Below are 27,977 nucleotides of genomic sequence, written 5' to 3'. Positions count from 1 at the left end.
CCTCGTTCTTTCTGCATTTCCTTAAATTATCATCTTTCCATTGATTCATTCCAATACTCCCCTCCATTTAACCTCCTGTGAAACACCCCCCTTTCTGTCTTTATTATTGCTTAGCTCATCTTTTACACCTGAGTAAAAAAGAAGACAGGAAAGTGTTAGAGGAGGGCGATGCAGATGAGGATTGTTTTTTAGAGAGAAGAAAAAGAAAAGCTTCTTTATTAGGGAAAGACTCAGAACTAGTTTGGTTTATTTTCACCCTAATTTGCTGCTTTAACACAGATTTCTATCTTTGGAGGCTCCAACCCATTGTAAGCTGCAGCTGCAAGACTTCGAAATGCAGAAAGCAGCAAACCATCTGCATGTTCTGTATGATTGTGATCCAATGTATGCAGAACACATAAGGATTTTAAAGTCTTTGTGATAACTGTAATGTTGTTTAAATAAAAGTCTGTGCATATTTTCTGGAGATTTGCTCTGAAAAGCAAGAAATTTGATTTGAAATTGTGTATTTTCTTGTATGTTTACACAGAATGCACCTTTAGCTTTAGCTTCAAGTAGAGTTCAAGCAGATTTAAAAAATGGAAAACGTGGAAAAGGGAAAAAAAGATGATTATTTCAAAAACCTTCCTTTCGCATGTTAACATGGAATGTTGTTCATTGTGCAAGTTTTTGTATGTGTGTATAGCGAATTATAGCACTACAAGAAAAGTCTGATTCATCCTGAAGGGGACAAAATATAAAAATATTTTCCAGGTTTTGTCAGGACAAATATGGTGGAGCTGCTGACTGCTAACATGTTAAAGATGCTAAAGAAGCTGTTTCTACCCTAAACTAAAAGTGTTTTTCCTTGATTTTAAACACACACTCCACCATAAAGCTGCATTTGTTCTATTATTGTTGTTATTCTGGGTCTCAAATGTGAATTTTAACATCACCATAATAACTCTAGAAGCCAAAAAAATCTTTTTTGAATGAGAACTTCTGGTAGATGAACCTTAAAATTCAAATCATAAACTTTGTGCAACTTTAAATGTGCTTCTGGAATGTAGTTTTCCTCTAATCTGAGAGCATTTCATCTGCATTTCTTCCCATCTGTCCACCATCCGGCTTCGTTTCCTCTCAGTTTCTCTCCTCATCTAAGTGGCTTGGAGGATTAAATGTGTTTAATTAAGAGGTGATTATGGGATGGCTGACACAGCAGGATCAGGGTGGCTTCATTCTATCATTCCGACTGTCGTCACCTGACACCTCATCTCACCCTGAGCTACACACACACACACACACAGGCACACACACATAGGCACACACACATAGGCACACACACACACACACACACACACTATGGCGTCAGAATCGTTTCAAAAAGCGTGTGCGGCTATCAACTGAACGTGTCACGCGTGTGCTTTGACGCCTGTGCGCCTGACGCGTAATGCAGTTTCCCCATTGACTTATAATGGCCTCCCGTTCACGTGTGATCATTGCTGCACTCCATCATTCACACGACGCGGAGCGGCCACGCGTAACATTCATGCGTTTTTTACAAACGCACACATTAACGCTCACATGAAGATAATAGAACATTTCGGTCACGTGCTCACACGTACGCAGAAATGACGTGCGTGAACTCTGTCACGCGTAACAAGAAGCTGCGTGCGTATGAAGCAGCGCGTACACGCCTGTCTGTCACTGATTGACAAATACTGTTACACATTCACACACGTGTGCGGTCGCAGTTTCTGATTGTACACAACAGTTGTTGATCTGCACCGTGCCGTACTTTCTATTGTGTAATCAGAAATTGCGACCGCACGCGTGTGTGAATGTGTAACAGTATTTGTCAAACAGTGACAGACAGGCGTGCACGCGCTGCTTCATAGGTACGCGGCTTCTTGTTACACTGAAATACAATCTGCACGTTACAACGTACGCACGCACGCGTAACGTAATCATCATGCGTGTACACACACTTTGCTGCGAGTTGCTTTGATTGTTTTGAATTGATTCTGACGCCATACACACACACACACACACACACACACACACACACACACACAAACACACACACACACACACACACACACACACACAACACACACACACACACACACACACACACAAACACACAAACACACACACACACACACACACACACACACACACACACAAACACACACACACACACACACACACACACACAAACACACAAACACACACACACACACACACACACAAACACACACACACACACACACACACACACAAACACACAAACACACACACACACACACACACACACACACAAACACACAAACACACACACACACACACACACACACACACAAACACACAAACACACACACACACACACACACACAAACACACAAACACACACACACACACACACACACACACACAGACAGACAGACACACACACACACACACACACACAGACAGACACACACACTTGCCTTATTTCACACCTCTACCTGCTCTTTTTTTAAAAAATCCTTTTACTTTGGATTCATTAAATCTTTTTATCCATTTTATTAGTGGTTTCTTCCTGATCAAGGAAAGTTATATTTATGTTTCCTGTGTGCTGCAGTGACCCTGAGAGCTCGACACATCACAGTCACCAAAACAGCAGATTTACAAACACACGGTGTTTAGAAAGGTGCTGCAAATCAAAAGCACAACTATAAATTGAAACGTGCTGCAAATACAGACAATTTTCATCCAGAAAGTGGAGTCCACATCCCATGTGGGATCATTAATTTGAGACTTAAGTTTGATCCTCACTCTCTGTTTAGGTTTAAGCAGACTGCAGATTTACTGGCGGTTCTTAGAGTTTTCAAAAGGATATCCTTCAGTTATCAGCTCCTCTGCTGTTGAATCAGTTCATAGTTCTGGAGTCAGACCCAGTCTCTGCTTTAAAAAGTAACCCTAAAACTATCCTCTTTGTTGAAGCTTATAGCTAGGGTTGGTTCCGGAGGTCCTTCATAGGGCTAGGATTGGTTAATCAAGAGAGGGTCCTGGTTTAATTATCTCCTATGAAGCATCCAGAGCCCTCAGGTCATCAGGGACAGGTTTACTGTGGACCAGAACCACAACCAGAACCAGAACCACAACCAGTGAAGCAGCATTGACTTCTGATGCTCCTCACTTGTGAAACCAACTTCCTGAACACCCGTTGACTCTTAAATCAGGCCTGAAAACCAGGCTGTTTACTGCAGCTTTCTCTGAGACACTCACTCTTTTTCATCTTTTACCAAACTTTTATGCTTTATTTCTATGATTTCAGTGTCTTAATGTCCACTTTTAAATCATCTTTAAAGTTTTGTGATGCATTTCTTTGTCACTGTAAAGCACTTCGAATTGATTTGTGTCTGGATTGTTCTGTAAAATAAACTTGGCTTACTTGGATTTGTTAGGTTTCTCTCTACAATATAATATTTTCAGGTCGTTATCAAATTACCTGAGGTGCCTTGAGATGAATTATGTTGACAACTGGAGCTTCATTAACTCTCATCAGTACATGTGGGAAAACCTACTTCATCCATAAACTTGTTGTCCAGCTGGAACCCAGCAGTATTTAATCTGTTTCACATTTCTGTACCTGTCCAGATCCTCTCAGTGTATACTTTCCTAAAATGTGTGGTCTATAGATGCAAATATGAAAGAAACGATGAAATTACTATAGATGATTACAGACGCGTATTGCTTACAGTGTCAATGTTAGAACTCCTGAAATGAAATTAAACACAATACAGCTGAAGCAGTCATCACAAGAGCAGCATAACACAAACATACACCCCCTGTCAAAAGTTTTGAGACAGGTTCTCATTCATTTGAATGGGTGTACATAAATAAAAGATGCACAGTCCAGCTGGGATCTGGTTGGAGTCCACATGGACCCCAAATGATTTTTCCATACAAACATCACAAACCTGGTTGGAATTAGATCAGCTTTGGTTATGTGATGAGAATCATGTGGGTGACAACAACCTAAAGAGACTAAAAAAATACAACTTGTAAATAAAAACATATGATAACTTATACACCGCTGGAGTCTGCATGGACCTCAGGGGTACTGATGAGGGTTAAAGATGCTGAACTAAGTTTATTCACATATTAGTCCACGCATCTCCTGTTAATCTTCCAATGTTTCTGGATTTCAGTGTTTTCTGCATTTGATTACACATTTTGCATAGATTTTCAGAATTTGTGTTTTGTCCTTTTGGATGAGTTTTCTCAGGTTTCATGAACTGATCTGTCATCATGTATGAAGTAAACACATGTTCACGCCACTGAAAGGCTGATTAGATCATGACATGGAGGACTATAGAAAATACCAAGAGAAGCAATGTGGGAAAGCAGATAAAAGAAAGGATTTAATAGCAGACAGGAAAAAAAGGCCGAAGGAAGGCAAGACAGAAGAAAGGCTGAGTGCTAATAAGCAGAGTAAGGGTGAAAAAGAGGCCAAAAACTTGTTTATAGCAGTGGTGGGAAGATGAAAGTAAAGAGAAAGTCTCAGTGTTTTCCTGTGCACTGTATGTGGGGATAAATACTGCATGTTTAGTGTGAAATGAGAAAAATTAAATTTCTCATATCCAGAGCAGAGCACATTTAAAATCTTTAACAGCATGTGTAGTTTCACCTTTAATCAAGCAGCTATGTTTATTCTGGTGATAATTTACCAGTGAAGGCATCTAGTGCACAGAAACACCAGCCAGCCTGATTATAAATACGACTGCATCGGCTGCCGATGAGGGCGAAACCGTGAAGCAACAGGGACCTTTGTCCTTTAAACTTACCATCACTCTTGTCACAAACGAGCCCTCAGGAAATACAGCCACTAATTTAAGTCCCAATCCACTGAAGGAGGGTTATACCGAGTCAGTGTGTGTGTAGTCAGAGAGGAGGAGGCAGATGGGTCACAGTTCCCTCTCTGTGGGTCTGGAACAGCTAATTACATCTTAATTAAATATGACCTGTCTGTCGCCCACGGATCACATGTGTGTGTTTACAGTGAAGAGAGACAGAAGCAGGAGGTCAGACGGAGTGGAAAACGTGTGTAAAGAGTCATCATGTGTGTTCATCTGAGTTGAGGGTGTTCACATGCAAATTAAAAATATTAGATAAAGTTGATTCCACTGCCTAGCAGTGCTGTGTTGTGTGTGAGATAATTTGAGATGACTGTAGGTCACATTCTATGTTAAACGTTTCTGTAGGTCACATTCTATGTTAAACGTTTCTGTACGTCACATTCTATGTTAAACATTTCTGTAGGTGACATTCTATGTTAAACATTTCTGTAGGTCACATTCTATGTTAAACATTTCTGTAGGTCACATTCTATGTTAAACGTTTCTGTAGGTCACATTCTATGTTAAACATTTCTGTAGGTCACATTCTATGTTAAACGTTTCTGTACGTCACATTCTATGTTAAACATTTCTGTAGGTCACATTCTATGTTAAACATTTCTGTAGGTCACATTCTATGTTAAACGTTTCTGTACGTCACATTCTATGTTAAACATTTCTGTAGGTGACATTCTATGTTAAACATTTCTGTAGGTCACATTCTATGTTAAACATTTCTGTAGGTCACATTCTATGTTAAACGTTTCTGTACGTCACATTCTATGTTAAACATTTCTGTACGTCACATTCTATGTTAAACATTTCTGTAGGTCACATTCTATGTTAAACATTTCTGTAGGTCACATTCTATGTTAAACGTTTCTGTAGGTCACATTCTATGTTAAACATTTCTGTAGGTCACATTCTATGTTAAACGTTTCTGTACCTTACATTTTATGTTAAACGTTTCTGTACGTCACATTCTATGTTAAACATTTCTGTACGTCACATTCTATGTTAAACATTTCTGTAGGTCACATTCTATGTTAAACATTTCTGTAGGTCACATTCTATGTTAAACATTTCTGTAGGTCACATTCTATGTTAAACGTTTCTGTAGGTCACATTCTATGTTAAACATTTCTGTACGTCACATTCTATGTTAAACATTTCTGTAGGTCACATTCTATGTTAAACATTTCTGTAGGTCACATTCTATGTTAAACGTTTCTGTAGGTCACATTCTATGTTAAACGTTTCTGTAGGTCACATTCTATGTTAAACATTTCTGTAGGTCACATTCTATGTTAAACATTTCTGTAGGTCACATTCTATGTTAAACATTTCTGTAGGTCACATTCTATGTTAAACGTTTCTGTAGGTCACATTCTATGTTAAACATTTCTGTAGGTCACATTCTATGTTAAACGTTTCTGTACGTCACATTCTATGTTAAACATTTCTGTAGGTCACATTCTATGTTAAACGTTTCTGTAGGTCACATTCTATGTTAAACATTTCTGTAGGTCACATTCTATGTTAAATGTTTCTATGCTATAATTTTGATGTTTCAGCTTCTTCTGGTTGAATCTGTGGAGCTCCATAGACTGAATATAATATATACTATAATATATAATACATATAATATATAAACTGTATGTAATGTATTATATTCAGTCTATATAATAAATTATATACAGTCTAATATAATATATTATATTCGGTCTATGGAGCTTCCTTATGTCTGTCTTTACTTTCTCCGTCAGCCCGACTCCTTTATGAATCTGCCGGGACGTCATGTACCTTTAGAGGAGTTTTACGTAACAATCGTGGAGAAATTGCTTTAATCTGAAAGCATCTAAAGACAGAATTAAAAATAGAGAATCAGCTGTCAGACCTGGAGGCTGCCTGTTCAGAGCAACACTTGGTGAGTTCATTCACTCTGAAATCAGCCTGAGATGGAACAGCACGGCTCTTATTGTGTGTTTAGGTTCTGTTTGTAATTCCTAATATACTGAATAATCTCTCTAACAGAATAAACTGTTTTCATTATACATCTGCACATGTTCTATTTATATCTGCACATTACTGTACTTTATAAACATCTGCTGTGTGATTCAGGCATATGGGTTCTGTAAAGCGTCTTGAGACAACTTGACCTGTAGTTGGCACTATATGAAAAAAAATGAATTGAATGGAATGCACTGACAGGAGCTTATTTTTGCCCTTATATCATGCAAAGACCATGAAGGAAATCTGCTCGATTTGTCCGTTACTAAACTGAAAGGAAGCAAACAACTTCAACATAGAATGGAGTCTTTGTGTACCTGTTAGACTAAATACTAAGACAAATGCACAGAAAAGACACACAGACACACTCAGGACTGACCGTTGTTGGAGCGCAGTGGTCTGGCCGAGATGCCGTTTGTCCCGATAGGATGATGAACTCCGCTTCCATCCACCACTCCTGCCTCCCCCGGCTGCTTCAGAAGCTCCGTCAGAGTCCTGGAAGAGGAATAAAAACACATTTACACACTTCAGTCATCCTGCAAACAGCCTGATCACCGTCCATGTCCACACGAAGGAGAGGGAAAAGAGGCCAAGATAGCAGAGAAAGTAGCCTCTGAAACAAAGAGGACTGAGGGTGTTTAGAAGATGAGATAGAGTTAGAAAGACGATAAAAAACAGAAAGAACAAGCATGTCAATGTGGATATAATGTGAACGTCCATTATTTAGAAAAATGATACCCAGACAGGCTTCACCTGAGGAGACATTTGAAAATAAAACAGGAAATGTTGAGAATTAAAGCCGACAGAGTGGAATGGAGGATGAAAACGATGAGAGTCTGCCTGTTTGCTGGCTGGGAGCGTCAAACATTTATAAACAACTTCCCCTTTTGCCATCTTTCATTGTTTGATGCCTTTGAACAAGTTGTGATGGAAAGTAGAGCGCAGCAGGAAGAGGCCTGCAGACCGAAGAGTTCAGGAGCTGGAAGGAGGAGAAGAAAGCTGCTGGGTCTGATTCTACTGGAGGATTTATTTATCTTTGATCTGGATGGACCACATTCTTCAGGGTGCTTCAGGAACACGTGGAAACATCGTGGATGGCTCACATAATGTGGAAAAGAAATTAAATTGTGATTAGATTTCATAACTTGTCTGCTTTATTTTGCAGCCTTTGGTAGCACAACGTATCCTGGAGTTTAAAAAGTCCCCGAGAAGATTATTATTATCATTATTGTTATGTTGAGAGCGTGGAGTGGAGCAGTAAAAAAAAAAAAAGCATGGACACTTTCTTATGAGGGCCTACTTTAGATTTAAGTAAATCTCGTCCAGCAAAAACTGCTAAAATATCATAAATAGTATGTATAATATTACTTTACTAAATATTTTATGTAATATCAGGTCCTGTGTCACGTGTAGCATGGTGATTTCATGTACAGTACTTCAATTTAAGGTGCAATCATTCATATTTTCACCTCTGAGGAACAATATTTCAGTTTTATGTGTAATATTTTATTGTCATTTGCAACATTTTGAATTAAGTGCATATTTCATGTTCATGTACAACATTGTCAATGAAATGTGCAGGTTTCATTTTCATCTCATGTCCAGGTGCAATATTTGTTTCACATGTGTGATGTTACTTTTTACTGTTCTATTCTAGTCTTATTTTGGTTTACTTATTTTATTTCTGTATTGTATCTTACTACAGTCTTACTGCTTTCCTACTTTTGAGAACACTGCATTTCTTATGTTTTGACATTCTAGTTTTTGTTTTGTTTTGTTTGTTTGTTGGAAGAATTTCCTTCAGGATTCATAGAGTTTTTTCTTGTCTTATCGTCTGCTTTCCACTGTTTCTTTCTAGGCTCAGCTATCATTTTCTATTTTTGTGCTGCATGCAGATTCTGAGGTTTTACATTTTTTTAGATAGTAAAGGTGATAAATCCAATCCTAGATCTTTGTTTCTTATATTTTGATTGTATGTGCCTCATTTGAACTGCATATTTTGTATAACTTGTGCATGACAGTAGAGGACAAACAGATTTTTATACAGTTGTAGTTTTAAATCTGCATCGTCTCTCCTTTGACTGCAGTTTATTCTCCTCGTTAGTCCCCCTTTACAGCGGCTCCTACCAAACCTGCCCCTTTAATAAAACAAGACAAGAAACAAAAAGCCTAAAATAACAGCAGTCACTTTCTGCTCATATAAGGTTTTCCTTCTTTCTGTTGAAGACAGTCTTTAATTGCTTCCTCTAAACTTTACAGTATTTGCACACATTTACACGGGCCGGAAACGGCAGAAAGCTCGCCGTCGACGTGTCGCTGTTGACGAGGAAAATAGAGCAGCACAGTCAACAAATCAGCTGTGACCTCCAAGCTGCTACCCAGAGACCCATGAATATTTCCTCACTGTTAATCTCACTGTTGAAACCCTCACACAGCCTTCCAAAATGCATTAGAGCAATTGTCTTTTTATTAGCCTGCTGTGTAATGGCTGCCTGTGGTCATGAGAGCATTAAAAACATGAACATCAGCACAAAGCAATCCAACGGAGCAGACGTGCAAGACGCACCGAGCATTAGCTGGTAAAGAAGTATATATAGAAACCGGATATTTTTCAGTTCTTTTATATTTCTGGTCATATTTAGCTGCACTGTATTGCTCAAAATTTGTTAAATGCACCGTATGAGTCAACATATGAAGCCAGTAATGTTGATTCTTCTTTTTCTGACGTGCATCATGTTGTTGTGGAATTAGACTGACTCACCGGATGTAGATTGTGGGAATCAGCCTTCCATTGGCTCTCTCCTCCCCCTCTGCTATCTATGTGCTACCGTTTTTAAAATCCTCTTCACTACAGGAAACAGCAGCAGCAACTTTCAGGAAGAAACCTACACACTGGAAGTTTAAAGTTCTGCAGAGGATTGGGACTGTGCAGAAAGACGGCCCTGCTACGTTTTTGTTTCTTCTTTCCAGTGGATTATTCATTTTAATGACACTGCTCACCTCAGTGCAAGCAAATATTCAACCAAAACCATCCTCCAGCACTATTCTGAGAGGATGGCCTCATTTTAATGATGTCGAGAGCACAGTCACAACAGAATAAATGGGGCGGTAATCAACGGGAAAACAAACAGAGCAGGAGCAGAGTCATCTGGAATAAATCAACCCACAGGTACAGCTGTGGGAAGTTTCAGTGTTACAAGCAAAATGTTCCATCAACTTCAAGCAGTTTCCACAAATTTTAGCGCATGTTTGCAGAATTTCAAGCATGAATTGATTAACCCTCCTGTTATGTTTGGGTCAAATTGAGCCGTTTTAAAGTAAAAAATTCCCCAAAAAATATCAAAAGTATTTAGTATGAAATTTCTTCTGCTTGGCTTAAAAAGTATAATCAATATATAAAATATAAACAGTTCATTTCACATATTTACACACCCTGAACAAAAGACAGAAAATCAATGTCATGTAAAACTATCGTATTTTAAATGTAGGTCTTTAAAATGTACATTAAGTTTTAATGTGGAAAACAAGTGAATTATCCTCATTAAAGGTAAAGGATGGAGTAAGGGAGAAAATAATGAGATATAAATAATGAATGTCTTCTTTGCCTTGGCCAGGAACTGTTAAAAAGACATTTTTATACCATGCTGTTTCAAATTGGAATAAGTTGCCTCCAAACATGATGACAATTAGAAACCATGCTGTATTTAAAGGTAACTTTAGGAATTATGTCATAGGAAATTAGACTGAAACAAATGCATATGATGTATTTTATTTTCATTTTTATAATTATATTGACTGTTAATAGTATGTATAATGTGTAAACTTTGATAAATTATCTGCATTTGTAATGGTTGTAAGGACCCCAGGAAGAACAGCTGGCTGAAAGGTACAGTTAATGGGGATCCTAATAAATAAATAAATAAATGAAATTGTTGGGATTTGTTGGATAATTAAACATCATCCAGAGAAACAAAGCTAACAGGAGATGAACCCAAAGTCTGAGAACAGCTGAAGAAGGAAGTTATATCTGGTGGCGTCTTGCTGTTCAATAAATAAAAAGAAACATACTGCTAGAGACGGAAACAAATCTTTAAAACAACCAGCAGTGATGCAGTTCCGTTGCTTTGCCTCGTCCAAAATGATCATGATTGGTTTAAAGAAATACAAACAAATCTAACCGTTTTTCTCAAAACTCATCTGATAAAAATCTCAGTGATTTGCTGCAGAACTTTCTTTATATTCTGGTACCCGAAACCACACCAGGATGATCGTCGTATTTTAGCCGTGTTCAGGTCTTTCTCCAGGTTTGTTTTGGTGTGTTTGAGTTCAGGTGTGTTTCCTGCTGTGGTGCAGTCAGATCATTCTCTGCTGCACAATAATCTGATTATCTAAGATCACTGTGGAACTGACTCCTGAGTCTATCAGTACTGTCTTGAGGAACTATAATCTTTGTCTGTGACTTTGTTTGTCTAAATCCAATAACAGACATTCAGTTGGAATGAGCTTAAAATGTTTTAGGGTTTACTTAAAAGTCATTTAAATGAGATTTAATTAGTCTTCAGAAACAGACAACTATCAAATTATTCAGCACTGATGTGTTTGTCCAAAGTTCCAGTGTTTCTAGTAGATGCCTGGATGTCAAATCAGACTGAAATCCATCCTCTACACACCGCTTTCTCCTCACTAGGGTCATGGGGGGTGCTGGAGTCTATCCCAGCTGACTCGGGTGAAGGCAGGGGACACCCTGGACAGGTCACCAGTCTGTCACAGGGCTACATATACAGACACACAATCACACTCACATTCACACCTACGGACAATTTAGAGTAACCAATTAACCTCAGCATGTTTTTGGACTGTGGGAGGAAGCCGGAGTACCCGGAGAAAACCCACACATGCACAGGGAGAACATGCAAACTCCATGCAGAAAGATCCCAGGCCCAGGCCGGGATTTGAACCGGGGTCTTCTTGCTACAAGGCGAAAGTGCTAACCACTACATCACTGTGCAGCCCTCAGACTGAAATGTCAGGTTAAAAATATCAGGTTGGAAAAAAGAAAAGAAATGAAGCTGGTATTTCATTCCTCTCCCTCAACAATCTACTGGCACAAGCAGAACTACACAGCAACCAGCAGACATCTGGTCGTACTGGGCAGCTCACTGGTGGAAAACATGCAGCTCAGCTAACCCTAACCCTAACATCAGGAAGAAGTTTATTTTGAATTAAAGCCCTGGTGAGATGACGAGCAGGACTGGATGAAGCATGAACCTGTTCAGAACCTTACTTCACATCATTTCCATCTTTATAATTTGATTATTTGCAGATTTGATTGAAATTTTCACCACTACAATATGAACTGTGAGATCCATTCTGTGGCCTTAGAGGAACTGCAACTAGTTTAGTTTTAATTATTGGTACATCTGACAATTAAATCTCTCTAATAACTGAATGATTATTAGTAGAAAATAAAGAAAATACTGAAAAAAGTATCCCTATTATTCCTTGAACTTAAATGAACACATTCAGAATTCTGAGTTAGAATAGAATAGAATAGAATAGAATAGAATAGAATAGAGAGATAAATAATCACAACTAAGCTGCTGGTTCCAGAGACTTTTGAGAATATTTACACTGAAGAAAAAGAAACTGACGATCAAAATCTCTGCCTTTTTTCTTCTCAACTGACAGTTTTTTCGCTCTGAAATGCTGATTGGTTGAAAATGTTCAATGGAGGTCAGTTTGTGCCAAAGTTGGAGGTTTGATAAAACAATGCAATTTGATTTTCTCTCGGGAAATTAGGACATTGACAGCTTAAAAGGCACAGCAAGGACAATAAATACCCATAGAATATAATCCACAAACTGAGCGGTATGTTGCCACGGGAACACACATCCTGAAGCACACATGCATCTCAGTCACCCTCTGTGTTTTCTGCTGCTAGCCAGTCCATTTTCTCCTTCTCATCTCATTAATATCTGTCCACTTCCAATCCATTACTTCATTTGTCTTCCACTCTCACCCTCCTCTCTCGTTGTCGACGGTAATAAAACGAGCTGAAGCAGTTTCTCCGTCACTCCCCTTCTCTCCTCCCCCTCCAGAACGCTGTATTGTTGAGAACTTGTTGTGCTCTTCAGCCTCCATCTCCCTGGAAACATCTTCTCTTTCTTTCTTTCTTTCTTTCTTTCGTTCTCTTCTAATCCTGTCTGCCTTATCTGCTAAACTTTCTCCCTGCTGTTATCTCCCCCCTCTGCTTTATTTTCATCGCTACGAGCCTTTTTATCTCCCCCCGTATCGCTTCCTCAACCCGTTCGTCTTTTTCTCCTCTTGTTCTGCTTCTCTTGCCTCTCTCATCATTGGTCTGTTCTCAGCCTCTCACCCTTTGGCCCACTTTCGTTTTTCTTCCTCTTCCTTCCTCCTGTTTTCCCCTTCAGTATTTTCAGTCCTTCCTCCCTCCCTCTCTTCTTCTTCCCCTCCCAGAGGAAACTGTCACATAAACTATTCCAACTTGCAGTATTAGCACTCTTGAAGTGATACGGAGTGATATGAGGGCATCAGAGCAACACCAGCACACAGACGTGCACAAACAGCTCAGACAATAAGTGGAATTTGAATTAACGGAGCTACATTCAGTTGTTTGAGTTAAAGCACAGTTAAAGGCCTGTAATGTAGCACAGAAACATAAATCTGAACAGTTTCATTTGTTAAAGCTGTGTTGGAAAGTTCAAGTACTGTGTAAAGCCCAGATCAGAATCCAAACAGTCTGTACATGGAGGGAAATCTGGCTCTTTCATGATAAAGAAAGAAAAGCTGGAAGTGTTGACATGAAGAACTTCAAACAACAAAGGTCTGAATGAGGGCAGCAGATGTTCTGTAGACACAAAGCATTCAGGACATACCACACACTTTCTACAGCTGAATAAAACACTGCTCATTCAAGGTGAGATGTTCACATCAGAAAGGTTCACATCTCCTCTGTGATGCATGTAATGTGTTCAGAAGTTTTAAATCCCCTGGATTTGGAAGAAAACTGTTGAAGCTGAGGTGATGTTTCCTACTTATTTCTCCAGAGAGGGATAAACAACACTGAGATGGAATGACAGATAGTACCGTCTATATGCTAACATCAGAATCAGAAAGGTCAGGAGAGATCAACTTCCAGGTTTTTACACCGAAAATGTCACTGGATTTAAACATTAGTTTCCTTAGTTTGCCAAGGTTTGTTCTGAATTTTGTCAAGTCTGACAAAGTATCACAAATACAAAAACAGCAATTATCTCATCACCGTCACTTTTTTTGAAGTTAAAAATGGATTACTATATGCTCAGGCCGAGGAGAACATCAGGATTTGGGTTAAAATAGGAGCTTTTCTGCAACATGCTTGAAGTTTCTCTTTCATTTTCAGGGTTACCAGGGAGACAAATCCCACCCCGTAAAATATATAATTGGTTGGTTAAAAATGGTGACAGTAAAAGCAATAAATGGAAAAGACAGGTTGAGCCATACATCACAAATCAATGTAATCTAGGAGAAAACCTGCAGATTAGCTGTATGAGAATATCATTTTTAGGAAAAATGACAGGCTGTTACACATATTAGAAGTAATTTAAAGAACCTATTTGCCCCACTTCATTAAATACATAAAAATATTCTTATTTCCATCCAATAAGAGAACAGTTTAGGTCGATATAATAAAGCTGGTAATTTAATTTGATTAATATTGTGTGTAATTTAATTATGGAGCCGGAGATAATCCCTCCAACACAATATTGTTTGTTGAACATAATTTCATCATCAGTTGTCATAACTCAAAAACACAGACACAAACTGTAGACTTGATTTATTTGTTGAACCCAAAAATCATTTATTTAAACAGTATTTGGATGAGAAAAGGATAAATCTGTGACTAATATGTAAATCAGTCTATCAGGTTTTATTTCATTGTGACTTTTAAGGTACAATATTTCCCATTGTTTCCACTGTATTTTATTATTTTCATTTGGTACAAACATGTGTTGTTCAGTTAATGATGGTTAAACCTTCTCCTGATGTAAACCTCTCTGTTGGTAAATGGAGTGTTGTTTTGCAGATGTTGTTAGTCAATGCTGTGAGGTTTGCATTCAGGCCTGATGAAGCTCATTTCCAGTTAAATTACTAAAAAATGGGTTTCTCTTTTAATAAATGATGGGATATGATACTTATTTTTTTGCAAACTCATAAATCAGACTGATTCTGCAGAAGGAGGTAAATATCTCTAACCCCCAGGGGGTTTTATTCCTGTGAGGTTCGCTGCAACTTCTGGAAAACTCCAAAGAAACATCTCCAGGCAATCTACCTTAAAGCTGAAAGCACCACAGCTTCATCCTAAACGAGACTTTCTAATTAGCAGAGAACATAGAACACTGCAAGTTTGTCCTGATATTTGATAAAATATAATAAAGTCTAAAACCCCAGCAGCACGGAGCTGTTGGAACTGATAACAGTGACAAATTAAAAGTACCCGTGAGCCCACCGACTGAGCACGAGTGTTTTCCACTGAAGCAGTTTAATATGTGTGGTAATTGCTCCAAATGGAGTCAGCCATCAAGCATCGTAGAATCCTTTCAGTCGAGCGCAATTAGTGATCATTGAGACATTTATGGAGAAAAGGATTAGCTCTGAAAACGGAGCTGATATTCACGCAGCATGGAGCTTCTCAGGGGTAAAACATGTGGCGCTTGATTATTCGGTGACAATTCAACAATATTTCTCTCCAGGTCTTCCCTGTAATCTTAATATTTTAGAATAAAGCAGAGGAGAAAGACAAATGTACTAAAAACTCCAATTTGAAACACATTTCTCTAAACATATTTGGCTTAAAGGGGAATTATCACTAATGGGTCTGCGGTGATGGAGTGAGTTGTTCTCTAAAGGTTGGAGATTCGGCTCCTCCTCCTAGTCTATCTATCTCTCTATCTAACAACAGTTACAGCATTTATAAAGCACTCAGTTCTTATTTATCATGGTTCCTATTAATAAGAATATGAATATTTAGAGAAGCAACTGCTGCTGGTTTGAGCTCCATGGAGGGTTTGGTTTGTTCTTCTGTTTAGTCGGCTCCAGGAGAGTTGAATGTTGTTCTGATCTTTGAGTGAAGTTCATGATGTCATAGTTCAGCGTTTAAACAGTAAGAACTGCATACATGCTGCTGGAAAAGTGAATCAGTGATTAATCATCCTCATGCAGAAATCATGCATCAGTAATAGTGTAATTTTGCATCTAACCTATGATGGTAAAGACACAGAAAAATAGAACTGCATGGCAGAAGTAGCATCCTGTCAGAATGAGAGATCTTTCCTGAGGAGCAGGAGTTTGTCTTATTTCAAGGAACTGATTCTGTCGCTCACACACTGATTTTATCCAGACAAAGGTAGTTTAACACAGCATTAAATAAAGAGTGAAACTGGTGTATTGTGTTGAGTGTGTTTAAAATGAGCTTACTGAGGTAATATTGCAAATTCTCTGGATGGGATTTTACCTTGAAGCCAGAGGGGATCACCATCGTTGCCCTGAGAGTTGTTCTAGGTAACAGGGAATTCTGTGTCTGGCTGTATTTTTACCTGGACTTTGATAGCAGTGAGCAGGATATTTATCTGAATATTGACTTTTATTTGAGAAGTCAAAGTAAAACTGTTTTCCTGAAATAACTCATATATGCAGAAACACAACAGAGGAGACGTTGCTTCCATTCTCCAGCAGTGGCTGTAAATACCCTCTGCAGCAGCTCAGCTAAAGGTTCACTTTATGAGCTCATGTAAGCACTTATTGTTCTGTTGTTGTGACATGACAGAGAATTCAGAAAGGTGATTAAGAGTCCAGGATGATGAAGTCATAACTCAGTGTTTGCATGCTAGTTTACATCTGTAATGTCAACCGAGGAAGCAGACTGTGATGGAATTTAATTTGCAAGAATCAAAGAAACGATTTTTTCTGTTATTTGGGTGAAACCACACAATTCTCCCTTCAAGGAAAACACTAGTTTTTTCTCTCTCCATGGAGATGAAAAGGAAAATGTATTTTTTCATCATTGAATATCAAACAAAGCAATGGAACCAAACACTGCAAAACTAAATTATTGCGTCCAAACTGTCGTTTCACAACCTTGCAGTGGCCTGGTGCCGGTTGTGTAACTAAATGTGCACTATTGTTTTCAATTGTCAAACAGCATTGGATGCTAAAAATAAAGTGAGAAAAATACCCCACGGTCATGTAATAAGACATTCAGTATTGCTCCACACAAACATTTCCTCCCCTGGGTGTGGAACAGCATTCTGTAGCTGAATCACTCTTCACTGTCACAGCAGGTTAGTTTATATTACAAGACCCCCCGCCACTGATTCCAGGGGCCTGGAACCCTGCATGGAGCTGAGCATGGAGATGTAACCCACTGTTCCTAAACACTGATGCTGTATAATTGTGTGTGAACTGCTTGCCACCTACAGTTGTGCCATCTAAGCAACCTACACAACGCAGATCACGCTCACGACAAAACAGAAGCGCCAGTCTAAAGCCTATAGCTGAGCCTGGATAGAGTTAATTGATGCCGCACAGGATGAGTCACCCCTTAATTCTCAGGGGTGGTAATTCAGAGAGGTTACAGTGGGTGGAAAATGTGTGTATTTGTGTGCGGTTACCAATGATTTCACTACCATGCTTCAGGGCAGGGGCTGTAAATGTTAAAATAGAGGATGTATTAGGGTTTATGACCATGCGGGGGCAGATTCCCTCCATTCCACTGCTATTAATTTATTATTAATTATGAATGTGAGCCCCTCTTCCTCATGGCCTCAGAGTATGTCCAGATGATCTGATTCCACCTTACTGAATGTTACATAATGTGTTTTATTGTTAGGGAAAATACTTAAAACAGCAGCAGTGATTACAGTACGTAGGATTACCGTCCTCCTTCACACTGGCTGCAATGAGCAGGTTTTTATTTTCAATAGCTGATTGTTATGTAAATGAAGTTGAAGTTCATAGCTGTTGTTCCAAAAGTGTTGCCTCTGAAAAGGGTGGTTTAAACCAGAATACCAAATGAGGCCTTTGAAAATAAGAGGAGGAGGCAGAAAGAGATATTCAGACGTAGAGTGTTGGTGTCTCTTCATCTCCTCCTCCTCTTTGTCTTGGGGTGTTATGAAATGACAGAGTCAACACTGGAAGTCTCTTTTCATCAGTAATTTGCTGCCCTTTATCCCACCACTGCTGTCAGACGGAGGCAACACAGAGGACCAGATCCCCCGTATAGATCCCAGGCTAAACGGATGCTGTAGTGGTAGCCTGTATCACACTGAGGGGCAAGAAGACTGGTTCTGATACCCTACTGCCTCATGATCACACACACACACTGAGCAGACATGCAGATACGCTGTAGCTGCCAGATAGTGCACCCTTGTAGGCTTGTCTTCCACCCTGCTATGCTCCTATTAGAGCTGACAGCTGCCAAATAATGTCCCTTGGCATGGCTGAGTGCCTGCCATGCCAGGGCCTGTTTGTGTTCGTCTCTCATCCACTCACATGAGAGTGTGTAACCTTACACTGGAAGATTTTCATCCCAAAGCACTGGGTCTGCTTTTAAGATCACAAACAATATTTAGGATAAAGGTTATTTTAAGCATTGTTAGAGTCTATTTTGCAATAAAACTCTGTTTTAGTTGCAGAAGTGGGAGCATATTTAGGATGGACAGCATGACACAAACATAGGAAACCCTGAAGCATCAGCCAGAGGCTGCTGTTAACCATCAGAAATGGAGGCTACTCTTGTTGCCACTTTTTAATTTTGTCATTAACACAGAAATCATACTAACTAAAGAATTTCTTCACAATGGGTTACAACATTTAACACTTGGAATAAAACCAAGTGTTAAATGTATTGATGTTGGAGAGCTGTAATAGCAGGCTGTAAAGGCAGTCACACCCAGTATTTACATGAACTCTGCTATAGTCATTCTCCCTCCAGTTCAAACCAATCTTTGAGTTAATCAGAAACCATCCTACGCCCAGAATCATCACCTAGAAGCAAGAAGCTGTTGACGTACTGAAGGATAGCATCTGCATTGGTTAAAATCTCACAAACAGACACCACAGTGGCACCATAGATCCACCTTAAGACTGACCACACTGCTGACAGAAAACCAGAAGGAAAACTTCTGATTCACCAGTGAATCTACATTCCAACCCTGATCTATGATTAGGAGTTCTGGTTAGAGGTCCAAAGAACAACACCGTGGCTGAAATGATTCTCTTCACCAAGACCCACCTCCAGGTCAGACTGGTAGACTCAGACATTAGACTGGTCCACGGCTGTCCAGTGGTCGGTCATTACACATTAATTCTTTGACGCCATCAAGGGACACTCAAGATAATTTCATTTTTATACTTTTATTTGTTCTCATAAGTTAAACGTGGACTAACATTATTTTTTGTTCATACTATTAGGGTTAATAGCTCTAGACTAATTGTAGCTGTAGAGTGTATTTTTATTATTGTAGAAGGTGCATAAAAAGACTGATCTATGCATATTCATTCATTCATCTAGTCTTCTTCTAATATCACCATTCCTACCTCTGATAGACACACAGCAGAATGAGCTCTCAGATGTCCAGCTGGTCACACCGCTACATCCACAGCAGGTCAGACCTTTTTATAGTTTAACTACAGTCTGTCAGATGATATCAGTCACATGTCCACATGTCTATAAACCATTTTTGATTCAAATGTTGGCCTTTGTCTGTAGAAATGTTTTCCTGTCACAGTTACTGATGTGCATCACCCCCTACATTACAAATCCCAATGTACCCCTGGGTTAGACCAAACAAGTCATCAAAACAAGGTCCTCTGGTGGTGACCTCCATGGTTCTGGATCTTCCTCCAGGGGTTCAGATGACTGAACTTCGGTGGCTGTGTCTGAAATATTGCACTCAGTCTCCTCCCTATCTAGGAACTATTACATAGTGAACTACTTGAGTCGCTTTTAATCACTGCTGTCACTCAGTTAGAACATATCAGATCAATGGTAGTCAACCAAACAGCATCTTAGTGATAAATTCATGATATATTAAGTGTGTTTTCCAAAATTATTAAATGAAAAAACTTTTTTCTTTGTTTTATTGCTCTACTTCCATTTAACATATTAATCCAAATAATTATTCATTTTATTAGAAGCGATGGATTTGTTCTGTGCCTGTTGTCATTTTAACAAATTACACATACACAATATATAATAAGAAAAATATGTCTTAACACAATAAAAAGCCATCAGAAATCTGTGTAAATGCTCTAATCCTCAGCTGGCTCTCTGTCTGTCATTCTCCCTCAATGTAGTGCAGGATGGTAGGGCTGGACACTACTTTTCATGGTGCATTGTGGGATACTTGGACTGCACCATACAGGTTTATGATTGTAATTTAACATTTGAACAGCACTACAAAATGGCAAACATATTATTTAATGCACTAGGTAGTGTATCCGAGCCTTTTCTCACCTTTATTGTATAACTGCTTCTTTGTCCCAGTTTGTCCTTTCTATTTCTTGTCTTTGATTTCAACATGTGTCTTTTTTGTGTGGCTGTAACCCACTTTGGTCTCCTGAAAACTGCTCTAGTGACTTTTACTGTGGTTACTACATGTCATCAGGCTGGTGCTAAATATATCTGAAAATGTCAGTGGTGAGCATAAATATTCTTGGTAAATTAGACTAAGACTTTTGATTTATTAATTTAGTTCAGTGTCACACTTGGATAAAGCAACAAAAAGATAAAGAAAAAAAGAGGCGGCATGCTGCAAGTTCCATGAACCAGTCGCTGGCATCATCTGAGGCTGTGGTGCTGCTAAAGATGATGTCACAGAAATACCATATGTCACCTCTGAGTCACCGCCTGCACACGTTATTTAGGCCATCTTTATTTTAGAAACAACAAAAAACACACACACAGATTCATTCTCCTCAAGGGATTTGTTCTCAAACATTCATCAGTGTGACGCACACATAACCCACGCATGAATGCATCTACACACACACACACACGCACACACACGTAAGCAGAATCTCTATCATCCTAGAAGCCTGTGACTATTGACGATACACAGGTACTCAGTATGTCATTAACTACCCATCATCCATCATTAAACGGGGGTAGACAGAATAATATTGATCTGTTTTATCACATATGTAATGCTGTTTAAGAGCCTGCAACAAATGCATTCATTATAGGTCTCTAAATTGAATAGAACACTAAAGATTTGATGTAATTGCAAACCTCTCTAGCAGCATCTGGTTGCTTATATAAGACTGAGATGTGTATGAAGCACTAAAGCTTTGCATAACTCATTGATCCACTGCTGAGGCTCCAACTTTTACTAACACTATCATCGGGATGAATGTAATGGTACTTTTATCCTGTAATTATGCAGAACTGTCATTGGATAGGTCAACATTTCAGCCATCCATCCTTTCAACACAGACAAAGAAATCAATTTGGTCCTTAATGCCTTTTATGGATGCAGCCCTTGGACAGAGGTCATCACCTGTACTGTAAATATGTCATGGTCAGGACTGATGAATTAGCAGCTCCACAGCACTCTCTCATCAGGCCATAGTAAATGCTAGTAGTGAAGTTCAGTGACCTTGGATGGCGGCCTCAGGGTGCTGTACAGGATGCTCTGTTCAGAAAGGTGAGCTGCAACAACTGGAGGAACAGCAGGATGGATGGAAATCTTAACTCTGCTCTCTCTGGATGGAGTTTGCCTGAGACATATCAGCTCTGTTGTTCCCAGATGGGCGCTATTTGTGGCTGAGGGGATGCAGCTGGTTAGCCAGCAATGTGAAGTATCAATGGAAATGCAAATGGAATGATTAGACACTAATAAACATGACTGGTGCTTGAGTATAGATGGAAGCCTGTTCCAGGTTCATGTCACATAGCAAACTGGTCAATAACCACTTATGGGTTTTCTATGGATTAAATGAAATCAATGTAATGTCTTAATTAGGAACCTCAGAGATGTTGGCAGTTGGACTTGCTGAGGCCAGTAGCTGTGTTTCCTGCTTCCAGCCTAGATGTTAAGATAAGCTGTATAGACAGAGATATGGGAGTGCTGACCTTCTCACCTGACTCTGGGCAAGAAGGAAAAAAGTTTGTTTTTGAAACAAGAAACTAATCCTTTACAAACCTCTTCTTGGGAAAATCAAGGCTTTTGTTTATCATGCTATGTACATATGATGCTTTTTGCATCATGTTAGACACTCTGTAGGTGAAAATAAACAGCCAAAGCCACAGATTAGCATTTCTGCCTGAAAGCTGCAGAGTAAGTGAAGACAATTAAGAAACAAAGATTCAGGATTTCCTTCATAAGAACCAAAGAAAGATCCTGTAATTATCAGAATCAGTTGTTACAGTGTTTATGGTGTTTACAGTGTTTAGAGTGTTGAGGTGTTTATAGTGTTTACAGTGTTTATAGTGCTATGGTGTTTACAGCGTTTATGGTGTTTACGGTGTTTTACAGTGTTTACAGTGTTTAGAGTGTTTACGGTTTTACAGTGTTTACAGTGTTTAGAGTGTTTACGGTGTTTACGGTGTTTACAGTGTTTAGAGTGTTTAGAGTGTTTAGAGTGTTTACGGTGTTTACGGTGTTTACAGTGTTTACATGTTAGAGGTTAGGTGTTTACGGTGTTTACGGGTGTTACAGTGTTAGAGTGTTAGGTGTTACGGTGTTTACGGTGTTTTACAGTTTTTAGAGTGTTTAGAGTGTTTACGTGTTTACAGTCGTTACGGTGTTTAACAGTGTTTAGAGTGTTATGAGTGTTTACAGTGTTTAGAGTGTTTAGAGTGTTTAGAGTGTTTACGGTGTTTACAGTGTTACAGTGTTAGAGTGTTTAGAGTGTTTAGAGTGTTTACGTGTTACGGTGTTTACAGTGTTTAGAGTGTTTAGAGTGTTTACAGTGTTTACGGTGTTTACGGTGTTTACGGTGTTTACAGTGTTTACAGTTTTAGAGTGCTATGGGGTTACAGCGTTTATGGTGTTTACAGCGTTACAGTGTTTACAGTGTTTAGAGTGTTAGAGTGTTTACAGTGTTTACGGTGTTTACGGTGTTACAGTGTTTATATTGCTATGGTGTTTACAGCGTTTATGGTGTTTACAGCGTTACAGTGTTTACAGTGTTTAGAGTTTTAGAGTGTTTACAGTGTTACGGGTGTTTACGGTGCTGTTACAGTGTTATAGTGCTATGGTGTTTTACAGCGTTTATGGTGTTTACAGTGTTTACAGTGTTTAGAGTGTTTACAGTGTTTACGGTGTTTACGGTGTTTATAGTGTTTATGGTGTTACAGTGTTTACGGTGTTTTATAGTGTTTACGGTGTTTACAGTGTTACAGTGTTTAGAGTGTTTTAGTGTTTATAGTGTTTACGGTGTTTACAGTGCTATGGTGTTTACGGTGTTTACAGTGTTTACAGTGTTTACAGTGTTATGGTGTTTACAGTGTTATGTGTTTACAGTGTTACGGTGTTTACAGTGTTACGGTGTTTATAGTGTTTACAGTGTTATGGTGTTTACAGTGTTTATAGTGTTAAGGTGTTTACAGTGTTATGGTGTTTACAGTGTTTACAGTGTTATGGTGTTTACAGTGTTTACAGTGTTTACAGTGTTTACAGTGTTACGTGTTTATAGTGTTTACAGTGTTTATGGTTTTACAGTGTTTATAGTGTTTACAGTGTTACGTGTTTATAGTGTTTACGGTGTTTACAGTGTTTACAGTGTTTAGAGTGTTTATAGTGTTTATAGTGTTTACGGTGTTTACAGTGCTATGGTGTTTACGGTGTTTACAGTGTTTACAGTGTTACAGTGTTATGGTGTTTACAGTGTTATGTGTTTACAGTGTTTACGGTGTTTACAGTGTTACGGTGTTTATAGTGTTACAGTGTTATGGTGTTTACAGTGTTTATAGTGTTAAGTGTTTACAGTGTTATGGTGTTACAGTGTTTACAGTGTTATGGTGTTTACAGTGTTTACAGGTTTACAGTGTTACAGTGTTACGTGTTTATAGTGTTTACAGTGTTATGGTTTTTACAGTGTTATAGTGTTTTACAGTGTTAGTGTTTATAGTGTTTACAGTGTTATGGTGTTTACAGTGTTTATAGTGTTTACGGTGTTACAGTGTTACGCGTTTAGTGTTTACAGTGTTTATGGTGTTTACAGTGTTTACAGTGTTACGGTGTTTACAGTATTATGGTGTTTACAGTGTTACAGTGTTTTACAGTGTTTACAGTGTTTACAGTGTTTTAGAGTGTTTAGAGTGTTTACAGTGTTTATGGTGTTTACGGTGTTTACAGTGTTTATAGTGCTATGGTGTTTACAGCGTTTATGGTGTTTACAGCGTTTACAGTGTTTACAGTGTTTAGAGTGTTTAGAGTGTTTACAGTGTTTACGGTGGTTTACGGTGTTTACAGTGTTTATAGTGCTATGGTGTTTACAGCGTTTATGGTGTTTACAGTGTTTACAGTGTTTAGAGTGTTTACAGTGTTTACGGTGTTTACGGTGTTTATAGTGTTTATGGTGTTTTACAGTGTTTACGGTGTTATAGGTTTACGGGTTTACAGTGTTTACAGTGTTTAGAGTGTTTATAGTGTTTATAGTGTTTACGGTGTTTACAGTGCTATGGTGTTACGGTGTTTACAGTGTTACAGTGTTTACAGTGTTATGGTGTTTACAGTGTTATGTGTTTACAGTGTTTACGGTGTTTACAGTGTTACGGTGTTTATAGTGTTTACAGTGTTATGGTGTTTACAGTGTTTATAGTGTTAAGGTGTTTACAGTGTTATGGTGTTTACAGTGTTTACAGTGTTATGGTGTTTACAGTGTTTACAGTGTTTACAGTGTTTACAGTGTTACGTGTTTATAGTGTTTACAGTGTTATGGTTTTTACAGTGTTTATAGTGTTTACAGTGTTACGTGTTTATAGTGTTTACGGTGTTTACAGTGTTTACAGTGTTAGAGTGTTTATAGTGTTTATAGTGTTTACGGTGTTTACAGTGCTATGGGTGTTTACGGTGTTTACAGTGTTTACAGTGTTTACAGTGTTATGGTGTTTACAGTGTTATGTGTTTACAGTGTTTACGGTGTTTACAGTGTTACGGTGTTATAGTGTTTACAGTGTTATGGTGTTTACAGTGTTATAGGTTAAGGTGTTTACAGTGTTATGGTGTTTACAGTGTTTACAGTGTTATGGTGTTTACAGTGTTTACAGTGTTACAGTGTTTACAGTGTACGTGTTATAGTGTTTACAGTGTTATGGTTTTTACAGTGTTTATAGTGTTTACAGTGTTACGTGTTTATAGTGTTTACAGTGTTATGGTGTTTACAGTTGTTATAGTGTTTACGGTGTTTACAGTGTTACGCGTTTATAGTGTTTACAGTGTTATGGTGTTTACAGTGTTTACAGTGTTACGGTGTTTACAGTATTATGGTGTTTACAGTGTTACAGTGTTTACAGTGTTTACAGTGTTTAACAATGTTACAGTGTTATGGTGTTTATAGTGTTTACAGTGTTTTACAGTGTTATGGTGTTGACAGTGTTTATAGTGTTTACAATGTTCACAGTGTTTACAATGTTTAGTGTTTATAGTTGTGTTACAGTGTTTACAGATGTTATGGTGTTTACAGTGTTACGGTGTTATGGGTGGTTTACAGTTACGGTGTTTATAGTGTTACAGTGTTACGGTTGTTTATAGTGTTTACAGTGTTACATGTTTACAGTGTTACGGTGTTTACAGTGTTATGGTGTTACGGTGTTATAGTGTTACAGTGTTACGGTGTTTATAGTGTTATGGTGTTTATAGTGTTACGGTGTTTACAGTGTTACAGTGTTTACAGGTGTTTATAGTGTTTACAGTGTTTTACAATGTTAGTGTTTATAGTGTTTACATTTTTACAGTGTTTACAGTTGTTATTGGTGTTACAGTGTTTACATTTTTTACAGTGTTTACAGTTTACGGCTGTTTACAGTGTTTACAGTGTTACATGTTTACAGTGTTATGGTGTTTATAGTGTTACGGTGTTTATAGTGTTATGGTGTTTACAGTGTCTTGGTGTTTTACAGTGTGATTGTGTTATGTGGAGTTTATAGTGTTAAAGTGTTATAGTGTTTTTATTGTGTTTACAGTGTTATTGTGTTTACAGTGTTTATAGTGTTATGGTGTTTACAGTGTTATGGTGTTTATAGTGCCTGAGCAGAGCTGGAGGTGAGCTGGTGTGCTCGAGCTGCAGTGACTTGCAAAGAACTGAGGGTAGATGGAGGCACATCTAGAGTTTCCACCATTTTAAGGTATGAAGGAATTAATTTTTTTAAAGCTCCTATAGCTGTAGTTTTAACTCAGGTTTTTGAGGTTTAAATGACCTTAAATGGGCTTTAGAGTGGCATTCTGTTGTCGCACGTGGGTGTTCTTAAAATTTAAACTGAACTCTCGATGTCTGACAGTCTAGCAGTGGTCTTAGATTCACTGGCTTTATACATCCATGTGTGTCATTTTCTTTCTCTTGTTACCTTTAATTTCTAAATGTGACCTGGTTCGGGCTGATTGCTGTATTGTTCACACATTTCAAAACAAAACAAACCAGTGCTATTTGATGCAACGCAACGCAACACAATAGAAACAACAGCAACACTAGTGGGAATCATCAGTCAACCTGTTGTTTAGCTCATAGCATGCACTCACACATGCACAGATATTCCCTTCACACTGCATTCAGCTCAAAGTTGAGCCTCCTGCACAGACATCAGAGCCGTGCACAATATGGAGTTTGTCAGTGGGTCTAAACACACCAAACACACACCTACAGAGAGCAAGGACACTCTGACAACACAGTTTAATATTCTTATGGAAAGCAACTCTCAGAGCCAACTCCTAATTCCTCATTTGTCATGAAATCACACGTGCACGGCGAACAGTAAGCCTGATCCTGGTGCTTCCTTCACATTGTCGTACCATACAGGGAGGCTCACATCAATGTCTTCACATCTATAGCCGTTCAGCTCACTACTTTTAATTCTCCCTTCTTTTTCTACTGTACCTCCAACCTTTTCTCTGCTCTGTCTTCTTTCTTCTCAGCTACAAGCATTTTTTCTACGTGCTTTTTTCATGTCTGCCATTCCGCCTTTTGATCTGTCTGAATCCAGCCGCCACACTTGTCCTCTGCTGTTTTTTTCCTCTTCCTCTCTTATTTCTGATGGATACAACACACTTTGGTTCTACAGCAGGAACTTCACCTTGGTTCATATTTAAATGCTCTTCAAAACTGTTCTTTCCAAAGGCTTGGGCAGCGAGCAGCATTTTTTAAATGTTACTGAAAAATTTGCAGCAGCCATTAGACTATTTAAGCTGTCCTCCTCTCCTTCATTATTCAACACTTTCCTCCTGTCTCTATCAGCATCTTACCTTTGTTCTGCTCACTTCTTGCCCCTTTCAGCTCCTCCATTTTCACTTTCTCTTTCTAATTTATCCTCCCACTCAAATCCTCCCTGACTTTTGCTCCCAATCACCTAATAAACGACTTGAAAAACATAATAGCAACATCCACTTTTGATTTTGTTCTGAATTGGGTTCAGGAATGTTTGTAACAGTACATGTTTACTGATTAAAAAATAATAATCTTGAACATTTAATAGATTTTTTTCATGCGTGTCCACATAGCACCGACCTGACACCAGTCCTAGCAGAGGAAGTAAAGGGGAGGTTGCTCGATTAATGGAGCAATGGTATGAAAAATTAACTGCTCAGCTCTATTTTTGATAAAATGCCAATTAACCAACGTCTTTCACCAGTTAATCTCAACTCCTGCCTTTCCAAGGCTTCTATTTTGCTCATATTCACTCTCTCCCTCCTTTGTTTTCTCTGGTGTCTCTTTTTAAGCTCTCTATCAGCCCATCCCTCCATCTCACTCTGTCTGTCCTCTGTCCTCGTCTCCCACATCTCCCATTCTTTATTTTTACGATCGACTGGACTCTTCGTCGCTGCCTCCCTCTCCTCCTCATCCTCTCTGTTATGTTGCTGTTTAGCTGCGCTTAGCTTCACCGTCAGC

The 27,977-nt window shown here is 38.7% G+C and overlaps 1 protein-coding gene across 3 annotated transcripts in view; it reads right to left on the bottom strand.

The window, feature by feature from the left end:
• Positions 1 to 27,977, bottom strand: part of LOC110952429 (protein shisa-8) — a 166,575-nt gene that overhangs the window by 95,574 nt on the left and 43,024 nt on the right. For all 3 annotated transcript variants that reach the window (XM_051942378.1, XM_051942370.1, XM_051942373.1), the window contains one exon: positions 7,252 to 7,367. In XM_051942378.1, coding sequence (XP_051798338.1) covers positions 7,252 to 7,367 — 116 coding nt within the window. The remainder of the gene's footprint in view (positions 1 to 7,251; positions 7,368 to 27,977) is intronic.

This window comes from Acanthochromis polyacanthus, chromosome 2 (genome assembly GCF_021347895.1).
Source record: "Acanthochromis polyacanthus isolate Apoly-LR-REF ecotype Palm Island chromosome 2, KAUST_Apoly_ChrSc, whole genome shotgun sequence".
NCBI lineage: Eukaryota > Metazoa > Chordata > Actinopteri > Pomacentridae > Acanthochromis > Acanthochromis polyacanthus.
Note: the sequence above shows the minus strand (reverse complement) of the source record. Positions and strands in the feature narration are given on the sequence as shown.